This window comes from Hypanus sabinus, chromosome 1, assembly GCF_030144855.1.
Source record: "Hypanus sabinus isolate sHypSab1 chromosome 1, sHypSab1.hap1, whole genome shotgun sequence".
In the NCBI taxonomy this organism is placed as follows: Eukaryota; Metazoa; Chordata; class Chondrichthyes; order Myliobatiformes; family Dasyatidae; genus Hypanus; species Hypanus sabinus.
The window spans coordinates 34,394,779-34,421,971 of NC_082706.1; the positions used below are offsets into that span (position 1 = coordinate 34,394,779).

The following is a 27,193-nucleotide window of genomic DNA, read 5'->3' on the forward strand; positions in this document are numbered from 1 at the left end:
GTCCCTGGACCCCAACTACTCCCAATCACGACTTTCTGGTCTCTTTCCTGTTAGGTTAAAGATGAGTGGAGTCGATCTGCAGGATGTCCCTTGCAGCAATCTATCCCCAAAGGATTAGTGATTCTTCCGGTCTGTGATGGCACGTGATCAGTTATTCTCCAGCCAAGTGCTCGACTATCCACACTCGTTCTGCCCTGTTCAATCCCCGCAAAATGGTCTTGTGTTTGCAGACAGGTTGCTTACTCAAAGTCAACTTTATTGTCATATACTCAGTACACAATGCTTGGGTGTAATGGAAAATCTTGCTTCCGGAGGCATCATTCGTACAAGCAGCATACACAAGAGGAACATAAAACTTAAGCTATACGCCATTTTAATTTAAGTTCAGAGATTCCACACTGCCCACTTTCACCGTGTGACCAATTGACCTACTAACCTGGAGCAATGCACAGAAAGTGCTGGGGGAACTGGGCAGGCCTGGCAGCATCCATGGAATAGAGTCAACTTTGGATGTTTCAGGTCAAGACCGTTGGTCAGCACTGGAAAGAGAAGTCAAGAGTAAGAAGGTGGGTGGGGGGTGTAGGGAAGGGAGGAAGAAGTTCAAGGTGAAATTGGGGGGGGGGGGTTGAAGTAAAAGCTGGGAAATTGATTGGTGAAAGAAGTAACGGGCTGGAGAAGGGGAGAGGAGAGCAGACCCATGGAAGAAAGGGAAGGGACAGCAGCACCAGAAGCAGGTGAGGTGAGGGGGGGGGGGGGGGGAAATGGGAATGGGAACGGTGAAAGGAGGGGGTGGGGCATTTAACGGCAGTTTGAGAAATCGATGTTCATGCCATTCGGCTGGACACTACCCGGACTGAATAGAAGGTGTTTCTCCTCCAACCTGAGTGTGTCCTCATCGTGGCAGCAGAGAAGCCATCACTGGCAATCTACTAACCTTTATATCTTTGGAATCGGGGATGAAATCAGAACACCCACACTGTCACAGGCAGAACGTACAAACCCCTCCTAGACAGTGGTAAGAATTAAACCCAGGTTGCTACTCTACTGTCTGCTCTATTTTCTTTACAAGGAAGTTCAAAATAAACTTACTAAGTATGTTTCCATATACTAACTTGAGATTAATTCATTGAAGGTCACTATATTAAACAAATTAACGGTCCGAAGTCAAATGGAATGCAGTCTCGGCCATGAACTTTCTGCGGGCAGTTTCTGCAGCGTACCCACTGCACAAGTGCAGTGGATGTGAGGTTGCTTTGGTGCGTGTTGAGCCTTGCATTGAAGTTGGCAGCTGCTTAATTTCCTCCTCCTTCCACCAGGTGGCAGACTCTGCTCTCTGTGGATGACCTGGTCGAGAAGGTGATCAATAAGCTCAAGGAAACGAAGGAGTTGAACAACACCTACATATTCTATACATCCGACAACGGCTACCACACAGGTTGGTTTGGTACCATGGAGTCTGTAGTATCACTAATCCTGGTCATGAGTTTTACATTAATGTAAGCCAGTGGCTAGTACACTGTGTATTGAAGATTTTGTTACATTTGTTGGATCTGACTGTTTAGTTTTTGGATTAGATTATTTAATTGTTGCTTTCTTTGCAGTTTAACAATCAATTATCTGCTTGTATTTTAAGTAATAAAATGTAAATAATATATTAGATATGTATATATTTATCAATTTAAATATTCCCCCAGTATTAATTAAAAAAAGATCTGGAAGCTTCTCTTGGCAACACACGAAATGCTGGAGGAATTCAGCAGGTCAGGCAGTATCAATGGAAATGAATAAGCAGTTGATGTTTCATGCCAAGACCTATCTTCAGGACTGAAAAGGAAAGGGGAAGATGCCAGAATAAAAGTGTGGGGGATGGGGGGAGATTCCCTTGGTGCCCTATGCATAAATGGAGCTTTCTCATTGGTTGACTCATATCTACGAGTTTAAATGGTACTTTTGCTATGGGTATAAAAGAGCTGATTTAGAAGGCCAATGCCATCTTGGTCATTGTCTTTAAGCCTTTTGCTACTAGTTTCTACCCCTGTTACTGTCTGTTTTCAATTTTCCTTTTATTATTAAAGATTGATAAAACACTATAATTAAGCAACGTTCCGTGCCTCTTCCCTGACATCTGAAAGAACTTTGGATTAAAATCTCAGAATCCAATACATCTTTTTGAAGTTTTATTTGTGCTTGCTTTGTACACTTGATACTAGTGATCTTGCAGTGAAGGTGGGAATTTCCTTTCGTAGGACGTGGCATCAGAAGCCATGATATGCAGATATTGTTGCAATTGTCTTTTCAGACTTGACAACCTAACTTAGCTTCTACCCTGTGCTGCTAAACGTGCACGTGCTGCTGGAGAATATAGTTGAACGTTTCTGGAGTAAAGTGCCAATATTCTCCTTCAGTCAAAGGTGACTAATACAAGGTGGCTTCGTATTGCTGGTTCTGAGAGCACTGGAAAGTCACTGAGAAGCTCCAGTAGGTTTATGACTAGCTGTTAACAAACCTGTAGCTGGGTAGGATTGTGAGTGACTAGGCAGGGATATATTGTGAAGACATTTATTTATTAATTGAGATGCAGTGTGAAATAGGCCCTTCCAGTCACACCGCCCAGCAACTCCCTGATTTAATCCTAGTCTAATCATGGGACAGTTTAGAAGGGCCAATTAACCTGGCGCGTCTTTGGACTGAGGGAAGAAACTGGAGCACCTGATCAGAGGGAAAACCTACAAACTCCTTCCAGGCAACGTCAGAATTGAACCTGGGTCACTGGTGCTGGAAGGTAACGTACTGTGCTAATCACTACCCTGCCATGCCGCTCTCCTCCCTCTGAACGCGGGTGCTTCCCGTGCACCTGGGAGAGGCGAGGGTCCCGTAGTCTGTTGCTGTTTTTTTTAAATTGTGTTCTCAGTTTGTGAAGGCAATTGCATCTAGGAGAGGGAGCGTTGCTGGTCTAAAATATCGACTGTTTACTTCCCTGCCTAGGAGGGAAGGCTGACCTTCTGAGTTCCTTCAGCATTTTGCGTGTGCAGCATTAACGCTGGGTTCTCTTTTCAGGGCAGTTCTCCCTCCCCATTGACAAGCGGCAGCTCTACGAGTTCGACATCCGAGTGCCACTGCTGGTTCGTGGACCAGGCATCAAACCCAAGCAGACCATTAAGGTGTGTACTCACTTCTCCCTGCATTTACTCATTCGGCATGCGAGTTCTGTCCGGGCACATAACCGCACTGGAACTGGCGATCGCTGAGCTTGCGTACTGTAAGGAAACATCGATTTGCTCTGGTTAGGTCGGAGTCTTGTGTGCAATTCTGTTTGCCCGTTTTCAGGAAGGTAGTGGAAGCTTTGGAGAGGATGCAGAAGTTTACCCGGGCACTGCCGAGAATAGACGGTGTGTACGATGAAGAGAAGCTATATTATCATGGCATGAAGGGCAGGCAGTGTTTTTCCCACTGCAGAAATCTCAAACATGAGAGGGCATGCAATTAAGGTGGGAGGGAGAAAACTTGAAGGAGACGTGTGCAGGCAGGTTTTGTGTTTTAGTGGTAGGCTGTCGGGGTAGTGTTGGAAATGCGTACAGTAGCAGTGTTTAAGAGGCTTTTAGATAAGCACATATTAATGAAGGGAGGCAGAAGTCATTTAGCTTGGCATTATGTTCAGTACAGACTCTGTGGGTTGAAGGGTCTGCTCCTGTGCAGAACTTATAACATGAGTACTATTTTAAGGTTGCGGTGAATTCTGGATGTCACGGTCAGGTTTGAAATACAGTCACTCTTAGACTGTGGTGCACAACAGGAACAACATCAGACACCAAATGCCCAGGAACACTTGTACAAGACAGAGTCCTGTGGTTCACTGGGATTACATAGGTGATGTTGGCTGTGTGCTGTAGTACAATGGTTAACGGAATGGCACCTGTTCCCCTCTCCATGCAGGAACCGGTACTCAATATAGACTTGGCCCCTACGTTCTTGAACATCGCTGGGCACAATGAACAGAAGAGCATGGATGGAAGATCTTTCCTACCACTCGTGGTGAGTGTGTTGTGCAGTTGTAAGGCTCTCTAAGGCAACGAGCGCACGATGTTGGATGATTTCAGTAGGTCAGGGGACATATACTGGAATTCTGGAGTGACACAGGAATTGGAGTTATCTTGTTTTAAGATGAAATAGTTCCCACCTGACTGAAGTGTTAATAAAATGTGTCACTGCACCCTGCTATTGTGCGAGTATCTAATAACATTAAATCTTTTGTTTAGTTCTGGTTTCTGTAACACTGAAAGCATTTCTGGAGGGTAATGACATGGACCTGTTGGAGAGAGGAGTGTAGTGTCGCACCCCTCCACAATTTTAAATACTAACAAGTTCTGCCAACTTAATTTCAAAAGTAGTGTCTTTTTTTGCACAATATGAACTCATTATCTTCCTGCCCTTGGAGCGGAAGGATTCTTGCACTGGTCATCCTGGTTACAGTCACAAAAGGAGCAACCATCTTTATACCAGATAATTGGATGCTTAGTCCTAATACAGGAGAATTTTCAGGAATCCTCACAGACCAGATTCAAACTGGTAGAAACTTTAAAATAAGGAGCCCTTCCAGAATATTGTACGTTTCTCTGAACTTCTGAATGCTCAAGTCCATTTTGTTCACTCTAGAGAGTGGAGTTGTTTGTGAACACCTTTCTGTTTGCATTGGTATTTATCCCAGGTCCCTTCGCAGAATAAAAGCAAGTGGCGGACTGATTTCCTGGTGGAGTACACAGGGGAAGGTCACGACAAGAGTGACCCTTCATGCCCCAACGTAGGGCCTGGTGAGGCTGTGAGTACTTGTCATTGGCTCGTATTTTGTAGGATCGCGCAATGTAAGGAAGACACAGTCGATAAATATGAGTGATGCACTCTTCTTGCAGAATGGTTCTCTTATACTAAAGACTTTATTTCTAAGTTGCTTATTTGTTTTGAAACTTAAACATTGCTGCGTGTGAGTGGCGGATGAAGAAAGGTGACTGAAACATCAGACCAGCTCGTTCAGTGGCACTCGATAAAGACATCGCTGGGATCAAGATCCTCAGGCGAAACTGATTAAATGCGTTGTGCTTTGAGGGCAAATTCTTAAAAATAACATTGGGTTTAGGACTGCGAATATTTAAATCTTGGGCTGTTATCCAAGGAAACTGGGGGGGGGGGGAGGAATTGGGCAAATCACTGCAGCAATGGTGGTGATTGTGAGTGTCTGCGACTCCCTTGTGGTATGCTGGGTGGTGGTTGTGTACCAATGGTGTGTCCGCTCTGGGGCCGACACTTGTATAAAGTGCTGGTGCCTGACAAACCAAGTTTGTCACTGACGTACACTGGTGATATTAAACCTGATTCTGAGGGAGAGGGTGAATGACTAAATCTTGCCCGTGACTGGAATTTGCTCTAAGTTCCTACAATGAGATGGAGCCTTTGCAGCTCAAGAAATGGCTCCAATGCCTGAATTTGTAATAATAAAAAAACACAATCAGGAAACTTGTTTTAAAATGCTTTTTTTCCCCTTCCTAGGAATGCTTTCCAGACTGCGTGTGTGAGGATGCCTTCAACAACACCTACGCCTGTGTCCGGACACTATCCCAAAGCAATCTGCAGTACTGTGAGTTTGCAGACAGTGAGGTGAGTTGTTGTACTTCCATCACTGCTCTCCCCACTTTCCATAACTTCAAATGTACCTTTGAAAGTCAGAAATGTTTACAACATAGATCCTGAAATTCTTTTCCTTTGCAAACACCCACAAAAACCGAGGGGTGCCCTGAAGAATGAATGGCAGCTGAAACGTTAGAACCCCAAAGCCCCCCCACCCATGCACAAGCAGTAGCAAGGCAATGATTCCCCGCCCCTTATCCCCACCAGCAAAAAAAAAAAGCATCGGCACCTGCCACCAAGCACTCGAGCATGCAGCAAAGCAACAGCAAAGACACAGACTTGCAGAACCCCAAAGACGACTAGTTCACCCGGTATTCGACACACCACAGTCTCTCTCTCTCTCTCTCTCTCTCTCTCTCTCTCTCTCTCTCTCTTTCCCCCCCCCCCCCCCTTCCTAATATGGGAAAAAGGTGTCCTTGTTTCACAGTGAGAGGGGAGACTTAACAAATAACTCGCTGATTTATGATGTTAACGGTCTGTTTTACTTTTTCTGAGCTCTGTGCCCAGCACGGCTCAGCTCGCTAGAAACACAACCCCCGGCAGCTAATCCGCTGCTCCCGATGTTCCGTGTTCTCCCGCGACGCTTCAGTCAGGAGCACTGGCCTAGAATCATCATGTTTCCAGAACCAGGAAAATCTGGCACCCTGCAGGCGCGCTAGTCTTCCAGGCCGCGTCCTTGGGATATTGAAAAGCGGCCGGTCGTGAGGCTCCGAGAGCGGGTCCCCTTCCCGCAAAGAACCGATGTTGGGGTGTAACTCCAGGTCAGGGTCTTCAAAAGAACCTTGAAAAGGAAAAAAAAATACATCAAAGATAGAAATGGAGCTGTTTCCAAAGATGTCAGCAAAGGAGTTGCTGATTAGCACCATCTTGACTTGGCTCCACCTCCAGAAGTAGTATACTTTATAGTAATTGCTATCTCCTTACTTTGAAACATGCTGTAGATATCAGTGAGTGATTGGGTATTGGACTTCCTGTAGGTTTCACCATGTTAGCTTTAATTAACTTTGTTTCTTTCCCCTCTACCGTTTAGAACTTTGTAGAAGTCTATAACTTGACTGTCGATGCATATCAATTAGCCAATATCCGAAAACTCGTGGATCCCTCACTACTTGTTAAGATGAACCAGAGACTGATTAAATTGGAGTCTTGCTCGGGCGATGACTGTCGGACCGTTCAGAGAGAGGAGGATCGGTGAGTTTGCACACAAGGTCACGATTCATTCCTGTCCCACAATCCCGTGCTCTGATCCCACACTTTTGCTCGGGCACTGACAACTTGTCAAGATACAAGAGTGCACGAAAATAAGAGCAAGTTAATCAAACTGGTGGGACTGGCGGGCTGAAATAGAATTATAAGGAATATATTTCGTAAGACAGATGAACTTGAATGGATCAGGACCTGGAGCTATGAAGGTGTGGCCATTTACAAAGATGACTGCAAAAGGGACAGGACTAGCAGCTTGATATTGCTGGGTTTTAAAAGGTAGAGTAAGGTGTACTAGCATTACTAATTGGGAAGAGAATGTCACTGCTGCACTCCAGACTTGAGGCAGTATGGGGAAACTGAGGATAACAGAAGACCAGTCACTCTGGGATTATATTATAGGCATCCCAATAGCTACTGGGGTGGGGGGGGGGTGGGTGCAGAGGGATGGATGCGTGGAAAGATGTAGAGCATTATTTTTATTGTAATGGGTGACTAACTTTCATAATATTGACTTGGTCTTCCTTGGTACAAAGAGGGTGAGATGGGCAGAATTTTTTCAGTGCATTCAGGAGGGTTTTGTTCGTACTAGCCTTGTTTTGGAAGTGAACCTGGCCAGCTGGCTGTCCTTCGAGAGGGAGAATGTTTTGGAAACAATGATCACAACTCCTTGGGCTTGAAGATGGTTATGAACACTGACAAGTCTGGATTTGCAGTAAAGTACTGAGGGCAAATTATGCTGTCAGGAGCTTGTTGAGGGGGTGGGAGAGTTAACTGACAGTAGCTGTTTCTGAGCAAGACAACATCTGATATGTGGGAAAACACAAAATGCTGGAGGAACTCAGCAGGTCAGGCAGAATCAATGGAAAAGAGTGCAGTCAATGTTTAGGCCCAGAACACTTCGGTTTCCACCTGAAATGTCGACTGTACTCTTTTCCATTGCTTCTGCCTGGCCTGCTGAGTTGCCTGCAGCATTTTGTGTATGTTACTTGGATTTTCAGGATAATGCAGGTTTTCTCTTGTGATCTGACAGTGGAAACTGTTTAAAGACCGTCTGATCAGTGCTATGGACTGGCAAGAATGGTAGAGTTGGGAATTCTCTAATGGGTAATTTAGTCAAAGAGAAAATGGAAGTGTACCTACTGTTAAGTTTTAGTATATTAATTGGGGCCCCTGAAGGGTATAATGATAGAGGAACATCCTCAATTTGAGGATTAGCAATGGCAAAAGGGTAGTGGAATGTCCTTGACAAGTAGCATTAATTGAGGATAAAGGAGGGAATTCATGCTTTGAATCAGAGTGTGCGCAAGGTGCTAAGTAGAAACAGAAAAACTGTTCCAGAATACAGGCCCTTTGCCCCACAACACTGTATCAAACATGTATGTACTTTAGATATTACTAGGGTTACCCATAGCTCTCTATTTCTCTAAGCTCCATTTACCTATCCAGGAGTCTCTTAAAAGACCCCATCATATCCACCTCCACCGCTGTCGCTGGCAGCCCATTCCACACACTCACCACTGTCTTATATTTAAAAAAAACTTACCCCGATTCTGTACTGATTCAGTACTCTGAATAGTATGTGTTGGATTCTGATGTTTTTGATGCAGATTCTTTCAGAAGTTAAGGAAGAGGCACAAACTTGTTCTGCTTCAGTTGTTTTTATTAAATACTAATAGAACAAATGAAAGTTGGAAATGGACGGTAATAGGAGACTGGTAGGGGAAGGGAAGTAACAAGTAAAGATGGTGGGCTGACATGTTCAGCTCCTTTTACACCAGAGATGAGAAACATTCCATTCAAATATGTAGGTAAGAGTTGACCAATCAGATAGACCCTATTCAAATAATATGATACCAGTGAACTTTTACAGAACTTGTAAAGGGAGGGGACACACTGAACAATCGCATGTACATACTGTGACCACTAGGAAACATAATAAACAGTTACATGAATACAAGTAGTTGTATAGAGTCATAGAACACCACAGCACAGAAGAAGGCCCTTCAGCCCATCTGGTCTGTGCTGAACCTTATAATTGTTAGACTGCACAAAAAAGTTGTGCAGTCTAACCCAACAGCTGGCAAGGAGACGGGCATGGAGGACAGTGAGGGCAGTGCAGGGTGTGCTAATGTACAAGGGCATCTAGAGATCAGAAAGTAGTGCTGAGTCTTTTGCAGAGTATCAAAATGAACAAGTCGCCAAGGGCTGAAGATCTGAAATGATTCATGAGGGGCATGGGGAAATAGCCAGGACCTTGAGGAAGATCTTTATATCCATCCTCTTTAACCACAGGTGAAGCTTGGGAAAGTGGAGTAGCAAACGTTCAAGAAGGCATCACAGGTAGATAGGGTCGTAAAGGCACATTGATCTTCATAAGTCAAAGTATTGAGTGCAGGAGTTGGACTGTCATGATGAAATTGTATAAGATGGTGGTGGCATATTTTGTGCAAGGGAATTCGGGATAATCCAGGAAATAGTAAGTTTGGTAGTGATGAGGAAACTATTTTAAAAGGTTCTTTGGGGATAGGTTTATGCACTGTTTGTAAAACGTAGCCTGGTTAGGGACTGTCAGTATCTCTTGAGGGATAGGACATATCTGATGAACTAGTTTTTTTTCAGGTGACAAGTGTGGGTAGGGCAGTGAATATTGTCTACTTGGACAAGAGAAAATCTGCAGATGCTGGAAATCTGAGCAACACACGCAAAATGCTGGAGGAACTCAGCAGGCCAGGCAGCATCTGTGAGGGGAGTGGGTGGGGAAGCACAGTTGACAAGACCCTTTGGCAGGGCTGGAGAAAAAAGATGAGTAGATTTGAAAGGCTGGGAGAGAAATACTAGGTGATAGGTGAAACTTGGAGGGGGAGGGATGAAGCAAAAAGCTGGGAAGTTGATTGGTGAAATAGAAAACCATGAAAGGAGTGGGGGGGGGGGGTGGTTTGGCGCACCAGAGGGAGGGGATGGGTGGGCAAGGAGATAGCATGGAAGAGGAATGAGGGGATGGGAAATGGTGCAGGGGGGTGGGTGGTGGAGGTATTACTGGAAGTTTGAGAATTCGACGTTCATGCCATCAGGTTGGAGGCTGCCCAAATGGAATTTAAGGTGTTCCTCCAACCAAAGTGTTCTTCCTTCCTCACTATCACTCAGGGCCCCAAGCAGTTGTTCCAGGTGAGGCGACACTGGGGTCATCTACTGTGTTTGGTGCTCCCGGTGTGGCCTCGATGAGACCCAACGTAGATTGGGAGACTGTTTCACCAGGTGTCTGTGCTCTGTCTGCCAGAATAAGTGGGATCTCCCAGTGGCCACCCATTATAATTCCACTCCCCATTCCCATTCCGATATGTCCATCTATGGCCTCTGCTTTTGGGATTAAGGCCACACTTGGGTTGGAGGAACAACATCTTGTTGGGTAGCCTCCAACCTGATAGCATGAACATGGATTTTTCAAACTTTCAATAATGCCTCCAACCCTCCCACCCCCCCCCCCCACGTTTCAAATCCACTCCTTTGCTTTATTTCTCTAGTCCTGCCGAAGGGTTTCGGCCCAAAATGTCAACTCTACTCTTTTGCATAGGTGCAGCCTGGCCTGCTGAGTTCCTCCAGGACTTTGTGTGTGTTGTCTGCATGGATTTCAGTATAGTAGTTACCAGGTCCCTCACAGAGGAACAAGATGCACAGGATCCATGCTGCCCTACAGCAGAGACTCCCAAACTTTCTTCTGTCATGAAGCAAAACCATTATGCAAGAGGTCCATGGACCCTAGGTTGGGAACCCCTGTTGGATAGAGTAGGGTGTTATTTTGGCTGGCGGTCTGTGTTCTGCAGGGATTGGGTGCTGGGGCATCTAATCTGTAAAAGTAACTTTGAAAATCTGGATGAGTGTAAGTTTGCAGAGTGGAATTGTGGACAGTGTAGAGAGTTGACAAAGGACACAGCAGGATATAGAACGATTGCAACTGTGGCCAGAGAAATGGCAGATGGTTTAATCTGAGCAAGTGTGAGGCGTTGCAGGGAGGTGAAATAAAGGGGGAAAGTATGGCATTAACGGTGTAACCCTTAATAGCATTTAACATGCAGAGGGACTTAAGAGTCTTAAGTCAAGATTCCTGAAAGTGCTGGGGGAATGATGGAAGCTGGTTCAACATCCGCACATCTGTATCTAAATAATGGAGGGATACAGGTAGATGAGAAATACTTTAATTTAGCATTGTTTGGTGTGATCTTGAGCCTGTTCCTGTGCTGTTCTGTGTTCTGTGAGTAGACCATCTGGTCTGCCATTGAAAGTGCCACTGGCTGATCTGTGCTGGCCTCATATCCGCCAGTTTTCCAGAGCTCTCACTTCCTTGATCTGCCAGGGGTGGGCAGGGGAATGGGAGTATAGTCTTCCAGGGATTTGCAACCCTAACCCTAACGCGAAGGCACCCACCCACACAAACTCTAGGCACACCCCGATTAACCCTGGCTTCAGCCCCACAAACCCTAGGCACACCCCGATTAACCCTGGCTTCAGCCCCACAAACCGGATATCCTATGTCAAGAGGGGCAAGATTCAACAAAGGCAAGTGTTGGACCTGGTTAATGAAGGCAGGGGCCAGTTCAAAGTGGCAGGGTCGCGTGAAACTGAATCTCACGTGACGAGATCAAAAAGCACAAGAGGGCTGATTCGCATACTGCCCGCATAATCTCACCCTAACCCTAACCCTAACATTTGCCCACTGCCCGCATAATCTCAACCTAACCCTAACCCTAATGAGACAATCCGAGGGTGCATTACTGACGATGTGTCCCTGTGCACACCCGGTTCATTGAACCAAGTGGTATCGGACCACAATAATGAAAGGCTTGGACCAGATTAACCTGGCTTCACCATACAAGCCTAGCCGCCATAGCAGCTCATACTCAAAACTCTGCAGCCTAACCTCTCCCAGCCAAACATATACATCCACCAGCCCTACATTCAAACCTAATCCTAAAGTCCAAAAGGGGCACACTCCCCCCACAAACCCTAGGCACTTCCTGATTAACCCTGGCTTCAGCCCCACAAACCCTAAGCACACCCCGATTAACACTTGCTAAACCCCCACAAACCCGATGTCCTATGTCGGGAGGGGCGAGATTCAACAAAGGCAAGTGTTGGACCTGGTTAATGAAGGCGTGGACCAGATCAAAGTGGCAGGGTCGCGTGAAACTGACTCTCACGTGACGAGATCAAAAAGCACAAGGGGGCTGATTCGCCCACTGCCCGCCTAATCTCAATTTAACCCTAACAAAAGATTTCCCCACAGCTGCCAGTGGTATCCTGATGTGAGCCTTGGCACTGAATGCCATTTCAGTGTCAAAGAAATGGTGCTGTGAGTCGCCCTGTCCGTTAGGTGCCTGCAATCATAACAATGAATGGGGAGAGCAACTGAGTTCTTGATGCATTCGGATTCTTGGGTATGGCAGCATCCACCAAATTCTTTCTCATCAGGAAAGAAAATTGGGTGTCTCTCACTGCACTGAGAAATTGCAACCATTTAACCAAAGTCTGTAAATAACTTTTTTGTAATGGTTTGTTCAATTGCTTAATATCAGCATCTCCATTAATTAAATGTAGATTAAGTAATTTAAAAAAAATCTCAGTCTCAACTGTATATATTTTTTAAATTCTAGATTTGATTCCTAACTGAAGGAATATTGAAGAGTCCCTCCGTTTCATGGATTTGAGACGAACAGACTGAATGTACCAGGCTCCAAGGATTAAGGAAACACCGAATCGTAAACCTAATCATGTGGGGTCACAAATAATCTGAGAGGGAGAAATTAACCAAAGTGCGTGCAATAAACTTGGGTGAAGCCTCTGAATTACGATGGTACCCCATTTTTGAACGAATAAGAGTCCTTTTGCTCTTGCACGAAGCTTGTCTAACCACCCCGTAGGGAAACCCCAATGCTTTTTGGCGGGTGACATGACCATGAGTTCCCATTGGTTGATGGGTGTTTGAGTGTTGTGGATCACATTGTACTGAACAAATGCTGGCTTGGCTTTTGGAGTGTTTTGGTTATCAAGATTGGACATTTGCACCCTTTCACTCATTACCTGGTTGTGTTGCTGGGATGTTAGAGGGCAGTTCACCTACAGTGAATTCCATTTGTACGTGTATTCTACTGAATCAAAGCCTGGATAGCACGCCATTAAATCAGATCAGACAGTCATGAAACTTTATTGGACTGATGTCCAGAGTGAAATTCACAAAATGATGTTGGATTGACTGTCGGATGTAAGGGTTGTGATTGACGGAATCACAAATGTAAACTTGTCTTCTCTATTGAAATCACAGTTGACTGAGCCAGTTATGTTTCTTGTTTTTCATAATGAAATGTTCACTGCAGATGTGAAGTCATTTATGTGGGAAATCAGCACTAAGACTTGAGAGCTTTGCTTCATCTGCCTGTTAAGTCACTTAAAAACCCTCTAAATTATTTAGTCTTGACTCATAACTTTGTATGTTGAAACCTGTCTGGGGGGGCAAAAAAAGCTGCTCTGCCTCAAACATCTCTTTGGACTTGTAGCCTTGTGTATTGAAGTTTATTTTGTGCTTTTTGCCGACAGTATCCATTTTGTATCGATAATAGTGTAGAAGAGTGGTCAGAAGTTGTGTAATGCAGACATGAATTTTTCAATTAAAAAAAAAATCATTGCTTACTGGCTGCTTGGACCGGATCCATGTGGTTCTGTTAAAGAGGATGGCTGGCTTTGCTTCATTTCCCCGAGAGAATTGAGATGCAGAGCTGAAGAGGAGCTGCAGTGGAAGGACTTTCGCTCTGTGCTGCAAGCTGAAGGCTAAAGCCTGTCCTTCAATGGACTGTGAAGAGGCAGAGTATCAATCGTCTGTTTGGACTCGTTGCCGTGTGTATTGAAAATTAATTTGTGCTTCTGTTTTATTAAATTTGACGCAGTTGTAAAAGCCTGAAACGTGTGGCTGCCAGTTTGTGAAATGGGTCTGGTACTTATCCTGAAGTGGAAGGTGCCTTGCCTCCATTTTTGGTGGAGGAAAGTCTGGAGGGGTGGTGATGGTGGTGGGTGGGACGATGCTGACATGACACAAGGTAATGGCTTTTGCAGCCTTCGGTCAGTATTCTAGTCAATTGTATAGCCTGGAAAATACCACTTGGCCTAACTTAACAAGACCTGTGGGCATCTTCTATCCCAACTCTCGGCACCTGATCCGCATGGCCCGCTATGTCCAATGATTAAGTTTCAGAACATTCTTTAATGTTATCCTGGGCAGTGCTGTCCAGGTACTTGCTACTTTCTGAAGAAATTCTCTGGGATCCCCTTTGAATCCTTTGCCCCTCACCTTGTATTGTAGACAAGTGTAACATGTTGCAGTTTGGTAGGACCAACCAGGGTAGGTCTTACACGGTGAATGGCAGGGCACTGAGGAGTGTGGTAGATCAAAGGGATATGGGAATACAGGTCCATAATTCATTGGAAGTGGCAGCCTCGGTAGATAGGATCATTAAGAAAGCTTTTGGCAGGTTGGCCTTCATAGACCAACATATTGAGTACAGGAGATGGGATTTTATGTTGAAGTTCTAAAAGATGTTGCTGAGGCCTAATCTGGGGTATTGTGTGCTGTTTTTGTTACCTACCTACAGGAAAGATGTAAACAAAGTTGGAAAAAGTGCAGAGAAAATTTACAAGGATGTTGCCGGGTCTGGAGGACCTGAGTTATATGGAAAGATTGAATAGGTTAGGACTTTATTCCTTGGAATGTAGAAGATTGAAAGAAGTATGCAAAATTGAAGGGTATAGATAGCGTAAATGCAAGCGGGCTTTTTCCACTGAGTTTGGATGGGACTACGACCGAAGTCATGGGTTAAGGGTGAAAGACGAAGTTTGAATGAAGGGAAACTTCCTCACTCAGAGGACTGAGGATATGGAATGAGTTAACAGCCCAAGTCATCCATGCAAGCTCAGTTTCAACATTTTGGATAGATACATGGGTAGTGGGAATATGGAGGGCTGTGGATCCTGTGTAGGTTGCTGGGAGTAGGTAGTTTAATTGGTTTTCAGTATGAACTAGATGGGCCGAAGGACCTGTTTCTGTGCTGTACCTCTGACTCTATACACATGTCCTCTAGTTTCAGCCTACCCCTCTTGACCCTCTTAATTTTGCACATCTCAATCATTTCCCCTCTTGACCTCTTCTAGAAAAGAATCATTCTCTACTTCATAACAAAACTGCTCCCTCCACATCCCAGTGTATCTCCTCTGCATCCTCTTTAGCACAATCCCATCCTTGCAGTGCTGACCAAAACTGTACACTACTCCAGCTGAGGTTTGACCAAGAAACCGCCTCCTGTATTCAGTACCCTGATTAATGAGGGGCTGTGTACCACCTACCTTCCTAACCACATTATCTACCTCCGTTAGATTCTTGAAGGTGCCTACCCACATGTGTCGTAGTTTGTACTTCCTAGGACCTTGACAATTCATGCTGAATGGCTAGCCTCAACAGTGCTATGAAAATGCATCGTCTTTCAGAGATCTCTGAACCTACCCTCCAAGACTTGGGCAATAATTGTTGTGCACAAACTTGCTGATGGTACAGCACCTCCCCAACGCACCCCAATGTGCAAGGATTCCAGCACCATTCCCTGGGCTTCCAATAACCAAGAGCTACTGGTCCCTTACCGTCACCTGCTTGCTTCCTATTGCTTTCCAATCTACCAACTTGCCCTGAGTTTCATGGACCAGTCTCCCATGTGGGTGACTGGTACAAATGGTTAGGAGTCCTGGGCTCAAGACCTGTTTGTGAATTGGTTTGGTAATGTGGAACAAGGCAAGTCACTCCTGCTCTGCTTCTGAACCCAAGCTAAGTGGAATAAAATTATCACGCTATAAAATGCTTTCGTTCTTGAGCCTCTGTCCGCTGAAAATGGGGAACATAACCTCCTCCTTGGTAAGAAGCCTATTGTCCATTTTCCCTTTGTTTTGTTTTGAACCTCTGAGGGCATTTCATCACCCCTCCTACTGTCACCTTTCCAAATTGTGGAATTTGCTCGGGGTTGGGCAAAGAATAATGTTACAGTTGACCAAAGGCCGTCAGACAAACAATTGCAAAAAAAAAAAGACACTTTCAGCAATCTTTACTGTGTTGTTAATCCTTGTAAATCAAATACTGTTTCAGATCTGTATTCCAATGTTGCAACAGGGTAACAATCCCAGGGCCTCTTTCTGCTGATAACTGAGAAACTTTGTGTGACGTGCATCTTTCAACATCCCATAGGCAGCTCTGTCCATATTGATCTGATCTTGCAGCTTCTTTATTTAAAAAAAAATAGATTTTGTACTGAGTGTTTAAACATAGAAAACCTACAGCAACAATACAGGCCCTTTGGGCCACAAAGTTGTGCTGAACATGTCCCTACCTTAGAATAGGCTTACCTATAGCCCTCTATTTTACTAAGCTCCATGTACCTATCTAAAAGCCTCTTAAAAGATCCTATTGGATCTGCCTCCACCACCATTGCTGGCAGCCCATTCCACCCACTCATCACTCTGAGTTAAAAAAAACTTACCCCGACGTCTCCTCTGTACCTACTCCCCAGCACCTTAAACCTGTGTCCTCTTGTGGCAGCCATTTCAGCCCTAGGGAAAAAGCCTCTGACTATCCACACGATCAATGCCTCTCATTATCTTATACATTTCTATCAGGTCACCTCTCATCCTCTGTCGCTCCAAAGAGAAAAGGCCGAGTTCACTCAACCTATTCTCATAAGGCATGCTCCCCAATCCAGGCAACATCCTTGTAGATCTCCTCTGCACCCTTTCTATGGCTTCCACATCCTCCTTGTAGTGAGGCGACCAGAACTGAGCACAGTACTCCAAGTGGGGACTGACCAAGGTCCTATATAGCTGCAACATTACCTCTTAGCTCGTAAATTCAATCCTACGATTGATGAAGGCCAATACACCGTATGCCTTATTAGCCACAGTCAACCTGTGCAGCTGCTTTGAGCGTCCTATGGATTCGGACCCCAAGATCCCTCTGATCGTCCACACTGCTAAGAGCCTTACTATTAATACTATACTCTGCCATCATATTTGATCTACCAAAGTGAACCATCTCACACTTATCTGGGTTGAACTCCATCTGCCACTTCTCAGCTCAGTTTTGCATCCTATCAATGTCCCACTCTGACAACCCTCCACACTATCCACAACACCTCCAACCACAACAACTCCAAAGAAAGGATTCTCTCCAAATGCAACAAGTTTATTATACCCAACAAACACTATCCTTGCCATTTCATAAATAATTATCCACTATTGAATGCATAAGCTTAGATCCTTGTCTATTTCCTGATACTATAGAAGGCTGTAGAGAGTGTAAAAGACCATTTGTGAATGAAGAGTTACGTTTATGTGGAGAGACCAAAGAAACTGGGGTTAACATTTAAAGCAGGTGGAAGAGGAAGTAGTCACAATACAATGTTAAAAGCCATGCAGGCAGGTGCATGGATAAGAATATTTAGGGAACTATGGGCCATGAACAATTAAGTACAAGTAACTAGCATAGAAAGACAACTTGTCTTCTGAGGAAGGTTAGTGATGATACTAATTGACACAGGGGCAGCTAAATTGTCTTCCTCGTACCTTGGCTGAGGTTCCCTTAAAGAAAAGGCCCCTTGGGAGGGAACCCATGCAGTCACAGGGAGAATGTCCAAGGTCCTTTCAGACAGCGGTGGAAATGAACCACCGGTCACTGACGCTGTAATCCCATTACGCTAACTGCTACGCTCCGTGCCTCCTGAGGTTTGCAAGCCCTTTTAGAGGGAAAAAATCTGCCATCCTCAGCTACTCTGGCCTGTACGATTCCAGACCTCAGCATAACTGACTGTGAACAAGTCAACCACTATATAACATTATAATCTACACCAATATATATACATAATATGCTACACCAGGGACTCCCAATTGATTCAATTAAGCAAGGGGTCTGTAGACCCTAGGTTAGGAACCCTTGCTTGACACCAGCAATTGTCAGAAGCAAATTATCAGTCCAGAATTTACCATCATCATTGCCTTGGCCCACCTATGCTCAATTACCGATTGCTTCAGCTGGTAAGGTTACACCTGCTTGTTCCCTTGGGTGGATGTGAACAGTGTCTTGCTTTATTTTTAAGAGTACTTTTCCCCTGGCTTCCTGGTCAATGGTCATCTCCTGCTGAGGTTATGTAGCCATTATTTGTGTGCTTCCTGTGTGCAAGCTGGCTACTGTGCTTCACTTAGAAAGTACATTGTTGGTTGTAAAATATGTCTTAACATGAATATGCTCTGTAAATACAAGTCTTTTTACCTCTGCCACAGCTGTTGATGCATCTCAAAATGTAGCCTCCTTTCACCAGATCCCTCTCCTTTCTCGTAACCAATCAAAATGGTTGACTCTTGTTACCTAAACACTTTCTCTCACTCCTACGTAAAAACAAGTCTCACCAGTTTGTTAAGATGGTGTGTGCAACATTGGCACAGTCTGCCCATGCCAAGTTAACTTTGGAGGTAGTGTTTGAGTGGTCTATGCCCCCGGCACGATTTTCTGCAGATGCTGGAAATCTGGCGCGACACCCACAAAAGGAGCTCGGCAGATCAGACAGCATCCGTGGAGGGGAATGAGCGGTTGATATTTTGAGCTGAGATGTACCGTCGGGACTGGAAAGGAAGGGGTCAAAAAGCCAGAAGAAGAACGTGGGGCAGGTGGTGGTTGGAGGTGAGCCCAGATGAAGGGAAGGTGGGATGATACCAAACTCAGGTTGGAGGAGGAACACCTCATTCTGTTTGGGTCATCCCCAACCTGATGGTATAAACATTGATTTTTTTTCTAACCAGTAATTATTTTCTTCTGGTTCTTCCAACCACCTGCCCCCTTTATTTTATCCATTCCACATTTTGGTTAAATTCTTCCCCCCTGCTCCCCCACCAGTATGACCTGCCCATCACCTCTCCCTGGTCTCCCACCTCCTTCCTTTTATTCCGTCCTCACCTGTTAGATTCCTCCTTCTTTAGTCCTTTACCATTGTCCCCCATCCCCTCCAGCTCCATTCTTCATCGCCCTCCCCCCACCCTCCTTCCCCCTCAACTATCATCTGCCTGCTTGTACTCCTCACTTCCCTCGCACCTTTTCGATCTGGCTTCTCTCCTCTTCCTTTCCAGCCTTGATGAATGGTCTCAGCTTTGGCTGCATTCCTTTCTGTAGATGTGAAGAACAAGAATTTCAGGTTGTATATTTCAGGTTGTAATTTTCTGATATTAAATGGAAAAATTGAACTATTGACCATGTCTTAGAAGCATAGAAAACCTACAGCACAATACAGACCCTTCGGCCCACAAAGTTGTGCCGAATATGTCCCTACCTTAGAAATTACTGGGCTTACCTATAGCCTTCTATTTTTCTAAGCTCCATGTACCTATCTAAAAGCCTCTTAAAAGACCCCATCGTGTCCGCTTGCTGTGTTCCTTCCACATTTTGTGTCTTGCTAGGTCCCATGTGATCTTTTTTTGCAGTTAGATGCGATGGAATGGTTGTTGAATTTGTTTAAGGTAGCTAAAAGTCAACACAGTTTTCAAAAGCCTTGCTAAAAATGCATGTAAACCTTGTCCACCATTCTGCCTTAATTAATTTTCTTGGTTAACTCAAAAAAAATGATCAGATTTGGGAGACATGATCTTCTGTGCTGACTCTTCCTAGTCAGTCCCTGCCTCTCCAAGTGAACATAAATCCCACCCCTAAGATGTTATGGCTGTTCAGGTTATAGAAATCTGCTTGGAGTGTCCTGGGATTGTTCCCTTCTGGCCCTGGGGAAATATCCATCTTAAAGCGCACCAATGTTTTTTACGCTTTCTTCTCTATGACAGTGCTGTGTTCCACATCTTTCCCCTGGTGAATACCAATTCAGGATCCTGCTCACACCCCCTGGATCCACTCTCAGATTTCCCTGATGGGCCCTAACACCTTCTTACTTCTAATATACTTTTGGGATTCTTCTTAATCCTGTCTGCCAGGGCGTTTCATGTGTTCTTTTTGCTGTCGTAATTTTTTCCTGCGGTTCTCTCCTCCACAGACTCACTCCTGTACCTGCCACATGCTTCCTTTTTATCTCTGATTGAGCCTCCAGTTTCTTTTGTTCTCTCAAGGTTCCCTAATCTTACCAGCTTTGCCTCTTGCCCTTTGAGGAACATGCTGACTCCAAGCACTTACTAGTTCACCCTTGATCAGCTTCCACGTGTCAGCAAGGTAGTGGAACAGTTAACGTAACACCTCACAGTGCCAGCGACCGGAAATCAATGCCCGCCGCTGTCTGTAAGGAGATTGTACGTTCTCCCCGTGACTGCATGGGTTTCCTCCAGGTGCTCTGGTTTCCTCCCACACCCCAAAGACATACCGGTTAGTAAGTGTGGGTATGCTGCGTTAGTGTCGGGAGCACAACAACACCTGTGGCCTGCACCTGGCACATCCTTCAACCACGTTGGCTGTTAACGCAAATGACACACTTCGCTGTGCGTTCCAATGTGCATGTGACGAATAAAGCTAAGCTTAATCGTAATGTTTGGAAGGATAATTTTTCAACAATGAAAATTGAAAATCCCACAAACACTTTCTCTCTCCATGAATGTTGCCTGGCCTACTGAGAATTTCCAGCATTTTCTATTTTTTTATTTCAGATTTCCAGCATTTATGACTCACTATTTTTGTTACCTTTTATTCCATTAATTTAAACAGTTCCCAGTTGCTGTGATTGGATTAGACCATGTATCAACAGGTGAACTGAGTGAATAAGTGAAGCCTAGGGATTATTTGCCCACTAGCATAATCACGTAACTGAAACTACATTGCAGTATTGACACCTGGGCACTAAGTTGCAGAAACATGTAAAATTAGTTAGATCCATCATGGGTACTAGCCTCCGTAGTATCCAAGACATGTTGACCATTGCCTGGTAGCACTCACGTCAACAGTGATGAAATGCTTTGAGAGGTTGGTCATGACTAGACTGAACTCCTGCCTCAGCAAGGACCTGGACCCACTGCAATTTGCCTATCGCCGCAATAGGTCAATGGCAGACGCAATCTCCATGGCTCTTCACATGGCTTTAGACCACCTGGACAACACCGACACCTACGTCAGGATGCTGTTCATCGATTGTAGCTCAGCACCTAATACCATCATTTCCCCAATCCTGATTGAGAAGTTGCAGAACCTGTGCTCTGTTCCTCCTCCTGCAATTGGATTCTTGAGTTCCTCATTGGAAGACCACAATCTGTGTGGATTGGCGATAACATCTCCTCCTCACATTAACACTGGCGCACTTCAGGGGTGTGTGCTTAGCCCACTTCTCTACTCTATATCTACACATAACTGTGTGGCTAGGCATAGCTTAAATACCATCTATAAATTTGTTGACGATACAACCATTGTTGGTAGAATCTCAGGTGGTGATGAGAGGGCGGACAGGAGTGAGATATGCCAACTAGTGGAATGGTGCCGCAGCAACAACCTGGCACTCAACATCAGTAAGACGAAAGAGCTGATTGTGGACTTCAGGAAGGGTAAGTTGAAGGAACACATACCAATCCTCAAAGAGAGATCAGAAGTGGAGAGAGTGAGCAGTTTCCAGTTCCTGGGTGTCAAGATCTCTGAGGATCTAACCTGGTCCCAACATATTGATGCAGTTATAAAGAAGGCAAGACTGTGGCTGTACTTTATTAGGAGTTTGAAGAGATTTGGCATGTCAACAAGTACACTCGAAAACTTCTATAGATGTACCGTGGAGAACATTTTGACAGGCTGCATCATGGTCTGGTATGGAGGGGCTACTGCACAGGATCAAAAGAAGCTGAAGAAGGTTGCAGATCTAGTCAGCTCCATCTTGGGCACTAGCCTACAAAGTACCCAGGACATCTTCAGGCAGCGGTGTCTCAGAAAGGCAGTGTCCATTATTAAGGACCTCCAGCACCCAGGGCATGCCCTTTTCTCACTGTTACCATCAGGTGAGAGGTACAGAAGCCTGAAGGCACACACTCGGCGATTCAGGAACAGCTTCTTCCCCTCTGCCATTCAATTCCTAAATGGACATTGAACCCATGAACACTACCTCACTTTTTAAAAAAATATACAGCATTTCTGTTTTTGCACTTTTTAAAATCTATTGGATATATGTAATTGATTTACTTGTTTATTTATTATTATAATTTTTCTCCGCTGGATTATGTATTGCATTGAACTGCTGCTAAGTTAACAAATTGCACGTTGCATGCCCGATGATAATAAACCTGATTCTGATTCTAATTCTAGGAGCGATGCCTCAGGAAGGCAGCATTCATCATTAAGGATCCCCACCACCCAGGACATACTCTTTTCACACTGTTACCGTCAGGAAGCAAGTATAGAAACCTAGGTCACGCATTCAGTGATTCAGGAACAGCTTCTTCCCTTCTGCCATCCAATGTGTAAATGGGCATTGAACCCATGAACAGTACTTTCACTAATTCTTTATTTCTGTTTTTTGTACTACTTGCATAACTATTTAAGTCATATATACTTACTGTAATTAAATTTTTCTGTATTAATCATGCACTGTATTTCATTCCCTCGCTGCTGCTAAGTTAACAAATTTCATAACATATGCCAGTGATATTAAACCAGATTCTAATTCTGATCTCCTCTTCTGTGGGAGGATTGTTTACCTGTACTCCCACTGACCTGTGCTGTACCTGTCCTATGAGCTCTTTAGTTAGTCACACACTGCTGTTCTTAACCCAGAACAATTCAATTCTTTTTCTCCTTTTTAAAATATTTATTCTACTCTCCCTTTTTAAATATTCATTCTACATACTTTCTAAAACCAAATATTGCACCTCTCTATCCCATCACAAGGCACAACTTGTGTTTGAAAAGAATTCTTTCCCCTTACTATTATGACATTTTTCAGACCGACAAAGAAGCTCATGGCAATTCAAAGTCAGTTAAGGGAACATAAGCCTGTTGGGTTCCACTGGATAAGACCATAAGATATAGGAGCAGAAGTAGGCCATTTGGCCCATCGAGTCTGCTCTGCCATTCAATCATAGGCTGATTCAATTCTTCCAGTCATCCCCACTCCCCTGCCTTCTCCCCATACCCTCTGATGCCCTGGCTAATCAATATCTATCTCTGCCTTAAATACACCCAATGATCTGGTCTCTGCAGCCACTCGTGGCAACAAATTCCACAGATTTACCACCCTCTGACTGAAGTAATTTCTCCGGATCTCAGTTCTAAATGGACATCCTTCAATCCTGAAGTCATGCCCTTTTGTCCTAGAATCCCCTACCATAGGAAATAACTTTGCCATATCTAATCTGTTCAGGCCTTTTAACATTTGGAATGTTTCTATGAGATACCCCTCATTGGGAATACAGCCCAAGAGCTGCCGGGCATTCCTCATGCGGTAACCCTTTCATTCCTGGAACCATTCTCATGAATCTTCTCTGAACCCTCTCCAATGTCAATATATCCTGTCTAAAATAAGGAGCCCAAAACTACACACAATACTCCAAGTGTGGTCTCATGACTGCCTTATAGAGCCTCAACATCACATCCCTGCTCTTATATTCTACACCTCTAGAAATGAATGCCAACATTGAATTTGCCTTCTGCACCACCGACTTAGCCTGGAGGTTAACCTTTAGGGTATCTTGCCCAAGTCCCTTTGCATCTCTGCATTTTGAATCCTCTTCCCATCTAAATAATAGTCTGCCCATTTATTTCTTCCACCAAAGTGCATGGCCATACACTTTCCAACATTGTATTTCATTTGCCACTTCTTCGCCATTCCCCTGAACTATCCAAGTCTCTCTGCAGGTTCTCTGTTTCCTCAACACTACCTGCTCCTCCAACTATCTTTGTATCATCGGCAAATTTAGCCACAAATTCATTAATACCATAGTCTAAATCATTGACATATATTGTAAAAAGCAGCAGTCCCAACACTGACCCCTTTGGAACTCCGCTGGTAACCAGCAGCCAGCCAGAATAGGATCCCTTATTCCCACTTTCTGTTTTCTGCCAAATAGCCAATGCTCCATCCACACTAACAACTTCCCTGTAATTCCATGGGCTCTTATCTTGCTAAGCAGCCTCATGTGCGGCACCTTGTCAAAGGCCTTCTGAAAATCCAAATACACCACATCTACTGCATCTCCTTTGTCTACCTGCTTGTAATTTCCTCAAAAAATTGCAGTAGGTTAGTCAGGCAGGGTTTTCCTTTCAGGAAACCATGCTGGCTTTGGCCTATCTTGTCATGTGCCTCCAGGTAGTCTGTAATCTCATCCATAACAATCGATTCCAACAACTTCCCAACCACTGATTTCAGGCTAACAGGTCTATAGTTTCCTTTCTGTTGCCTCCCACCCTTCTTATATAGTGGAGTAACATTTGGAATTTTCCAGCCATCCGGTACAATGCTAGAATCTATTGATTCTTGAAAGATCATCATTAATGCCTCTGCAATCTTTCTGGCTACTTCCTTCAGAACCCGAGGGTGTATTCCATCAGGTCCAGGAGATTTATTTACCCTCAGACCATTAAGCTTCCTGAGCACCATCTCAGTTGTAATTTTCACTGCACATACTTCACTTCCCCGACACTCTTGAATGTCCGGTATACTGCAGATGTCTTTTACTGTGAAGACTGATGCAAAATACGTATTCAGTTCCTCTGCCATCTCTGCATCTCTCATTACAATATATCCAGCATCATTTTCTATTGGCCCTATATATATCCTCAACTCTCTTTTACCCTTTATATACTTTAAAAATGCTTTTAGTATCTTCTTTGATGTTAGTCACCAGTTTCCTTTCATAATTCATCTTTTCCTTCCTAATGACCTTCTTAGTTTCCTTCTGCAAGTTTTTAAAAGCTTCCCAATCCTCTATCTTCCCATTAGCTCTGGCTTCCTTCTATGCCCCCTCTTTTGTTTTTACTTTGGCTCTGACTTCACTTGTCAACCACGGTAGTGTCCTTCTTCCCTTTGAAAATTTCTTCTTATTTGGAATATATCTGTCTTAAACTTCCCTCATTTTTTTGCAGGAACTCCAGCCATTGTTGCTCTGCTGTCCTTTCTGCTAGTGTCCCTTTCCAGTCAACCTTGGCCAGTTCCCCTCTCATGCCATTGTAATTTCCTTTATTCCACTGAAATACCGACACTTTGGAATTTAGTTTCTCTTTCTTAAATTTCGAAGTGAACTCGATCATATTGTAATCACTGTTCCCAAAGGGTTCCTTAACTTTAAGCTCTCTTATCACCTCCGGATCATTGCACAACATCCAATCCAGCACAACTGATACCCTAGTGGGCTCAACAACAAGCTGTTCTAAAAAGCCATCCCTTAGACATTCTACAAATTCTCACTGGCCTGTATTGTTCAGTACTGACCTGGTTTTCCTGATCCACTTTCATGTGAAAATCCCCAATGATTATCATGACATTCCCCTTCAGGTTATAATTCAATTAAACAACACATGCAGGTGAAGTTTGATCCCAAGTCCTTTGTTACTTTAATTATGGGCTTCTCTCACACTTTCGGTCTCAGCGAGGATCTGGGAGGTAAAAAAGTTTTTTGGCATCCTTGCCTTTATTGGTTAGTGTATGAATTATGAGAGTCAGGAACCTCCTCTGGACTCCCTCCAATGCCACCCACCTGTTCTTAGCAAGGAGCCCAAAACTGCTCACAATACTCGCAAGCGCACTCTCACCAATGCATTACGTCCTTGCTTTTGTACTCTAGTCCTCTCAAAATTAATGTTAACATTGCATTTGCCTTCCTCACCACTGACTCAACCTGCAAGTTAACCCTTAGTGAAACCCGCATGAGGACTCCCAAGTCAAGTTGCTCCTCTGTTTCTTGAACTTTCTCCCCATTTAGAAAATGGTCCAGATTATTATTACTTCTGCCTTACACTTCCCGTACACTATATTCCATCTCCACTTCTCTGCCCATTCTCACATTCTGTCTAAGTTCTTCTGCAAACACCCTGCTTCCTCAGCAATACCTGCTCCTCCACCTATCTTCACATTTTCAGCAAACTTGGCCACAAAGCCATCAATTCCTTCATCCAAATCATTGACATATAACATGAAAAGGAGCAGTCCCTCTACGGCAGCCAACCAGAAAAGGCCTCACTTTATGTCTCGCCAGTCAGCCAATCTTCTATCAATGCTAGTACCTTTCCTTTAATGCCATGGGCAGCCTCACATGTGGCACCTTGTCAAAAACATTAAAATCCAAATAAACAACATCCACTGATCTTTCTTTGTCTATCCTGCTTGTTATCTCTTCAAAGAATTCCAATGAATTAGTAAGGCCTTTGAGAAAACCATGCTGACTTTGGCCTATTTTAACATGTGCCTCCAGATAATTTGGTCCCGCTTGGTGGTGCAATAATATCAGCGCCGGACTCCGGAGCGAAGGTTCCCGAGTTTGAATCCAAATCGGGTTGAGCGTCAGCTAGCAACTCGGCCTCGTAAAAACAAGAATAGCTTGCTACGGAAACACCGTCAAAAAGATGGTGCCCCGATAACTCCACTGCCGAGTTAATTCTTCTTCTTCTTCTTCTTCCAAGTAACTTCTTCTTCTTCTTCCAAGTAACTTCCAAGTAACCTCATCCTTAATAATAGACTCCAACATCTCTCCAACCACTGAAGTCAGGCTACCTGGCCTGTAATTCTTTTTCTCTGCCTCCCTCTCTTAAAGAGTGGAGTGACATTTGCAATTTTCCATTCCTCTAGTGACTCAAGATCATTACTAATTCCTCTACAATCTCTTCAGCTACCTTTTTCAGAACTCTGGAGTGTAGTCCATCGGGTCCAGGTGACCCAAACGCCTTCTCCTTTGTAATAGCAACTGTAATCACTCCTGCCGCCTGACACTCCTGAATTTCTGGCGTTCCTTCAGGGTCTTCCACGTTGAGGGCTGGCGCAAAATACTTCTTAAGTTTGTCCACCATTACTTGTGAAATATTCCACTGGTCTGATATCCACTCTCATCTCTCTTATACTCCTTACATACCTGAAAAAACCTTTTGTGCTCTCTTTTATATTATTGGCTAGCTTCCCTTCATGTTTCATCTTTTCTCTCCTTGCGGCTTTCTAGTTGGTTTTTGAAAACGTTTCCAATCCTATATCTTCCCACTAATTTTTGCAATATTTTATGCCCTCTTTTTTTGCTTTTATGCTCTCTTTGACTTCCCTCATAAGCTACGGATGCCTTTTCTTCCCTTTAGAATATT

The 27,193-nt window shown here is 44.3% G+C and overlaps 1 protein-coding gene across 1 annotated transcript in view; it reads left to right on the forward strand.

Annotated features, from left to right (window-relative positions):
• Positions 1-13,836, forward strand: part of gnsb (glucosamine (N-acetyl)-6-sulfatase (Sanfilippo disease IIID), b) — a 41,569-nt gene extending 27,733 nt beyond the window's left edge. Inside the window, exons 8-14 of the mRNA XM_059966628.1 lie at positions 1,317-1,435; positions 3,058-3,161; positions 3,934-4,032; positions 4,706-4,816; positions 5,542-5,649; positions 6,710-6,870; positions 12,534-13,836. Coding sequence (XP_059822611.1) covers positions 1,317-1,435; positions 3,058-3,161; positions 3,934-4,032; positions 4,706-4,816; positions 5,542-5,649; positions 6,710-6,870; positions 12,534-12,546 — 715 coding nt within the window. The 3' untranslated portion in view covers positions 12,547-13,836. The remainder of the gene's footprint in view (positions 1-1,316; positions 1,436-3,057; positions 3,162-3,933; positions 4,033-4,705; positions 4,817-5,541; positions 5,650-6,709; positions 6,871-12,533) is intronic.
• The last annotated feature ends 13,357 nt before the right edge of the window (positions 13,837-27,193 follow it).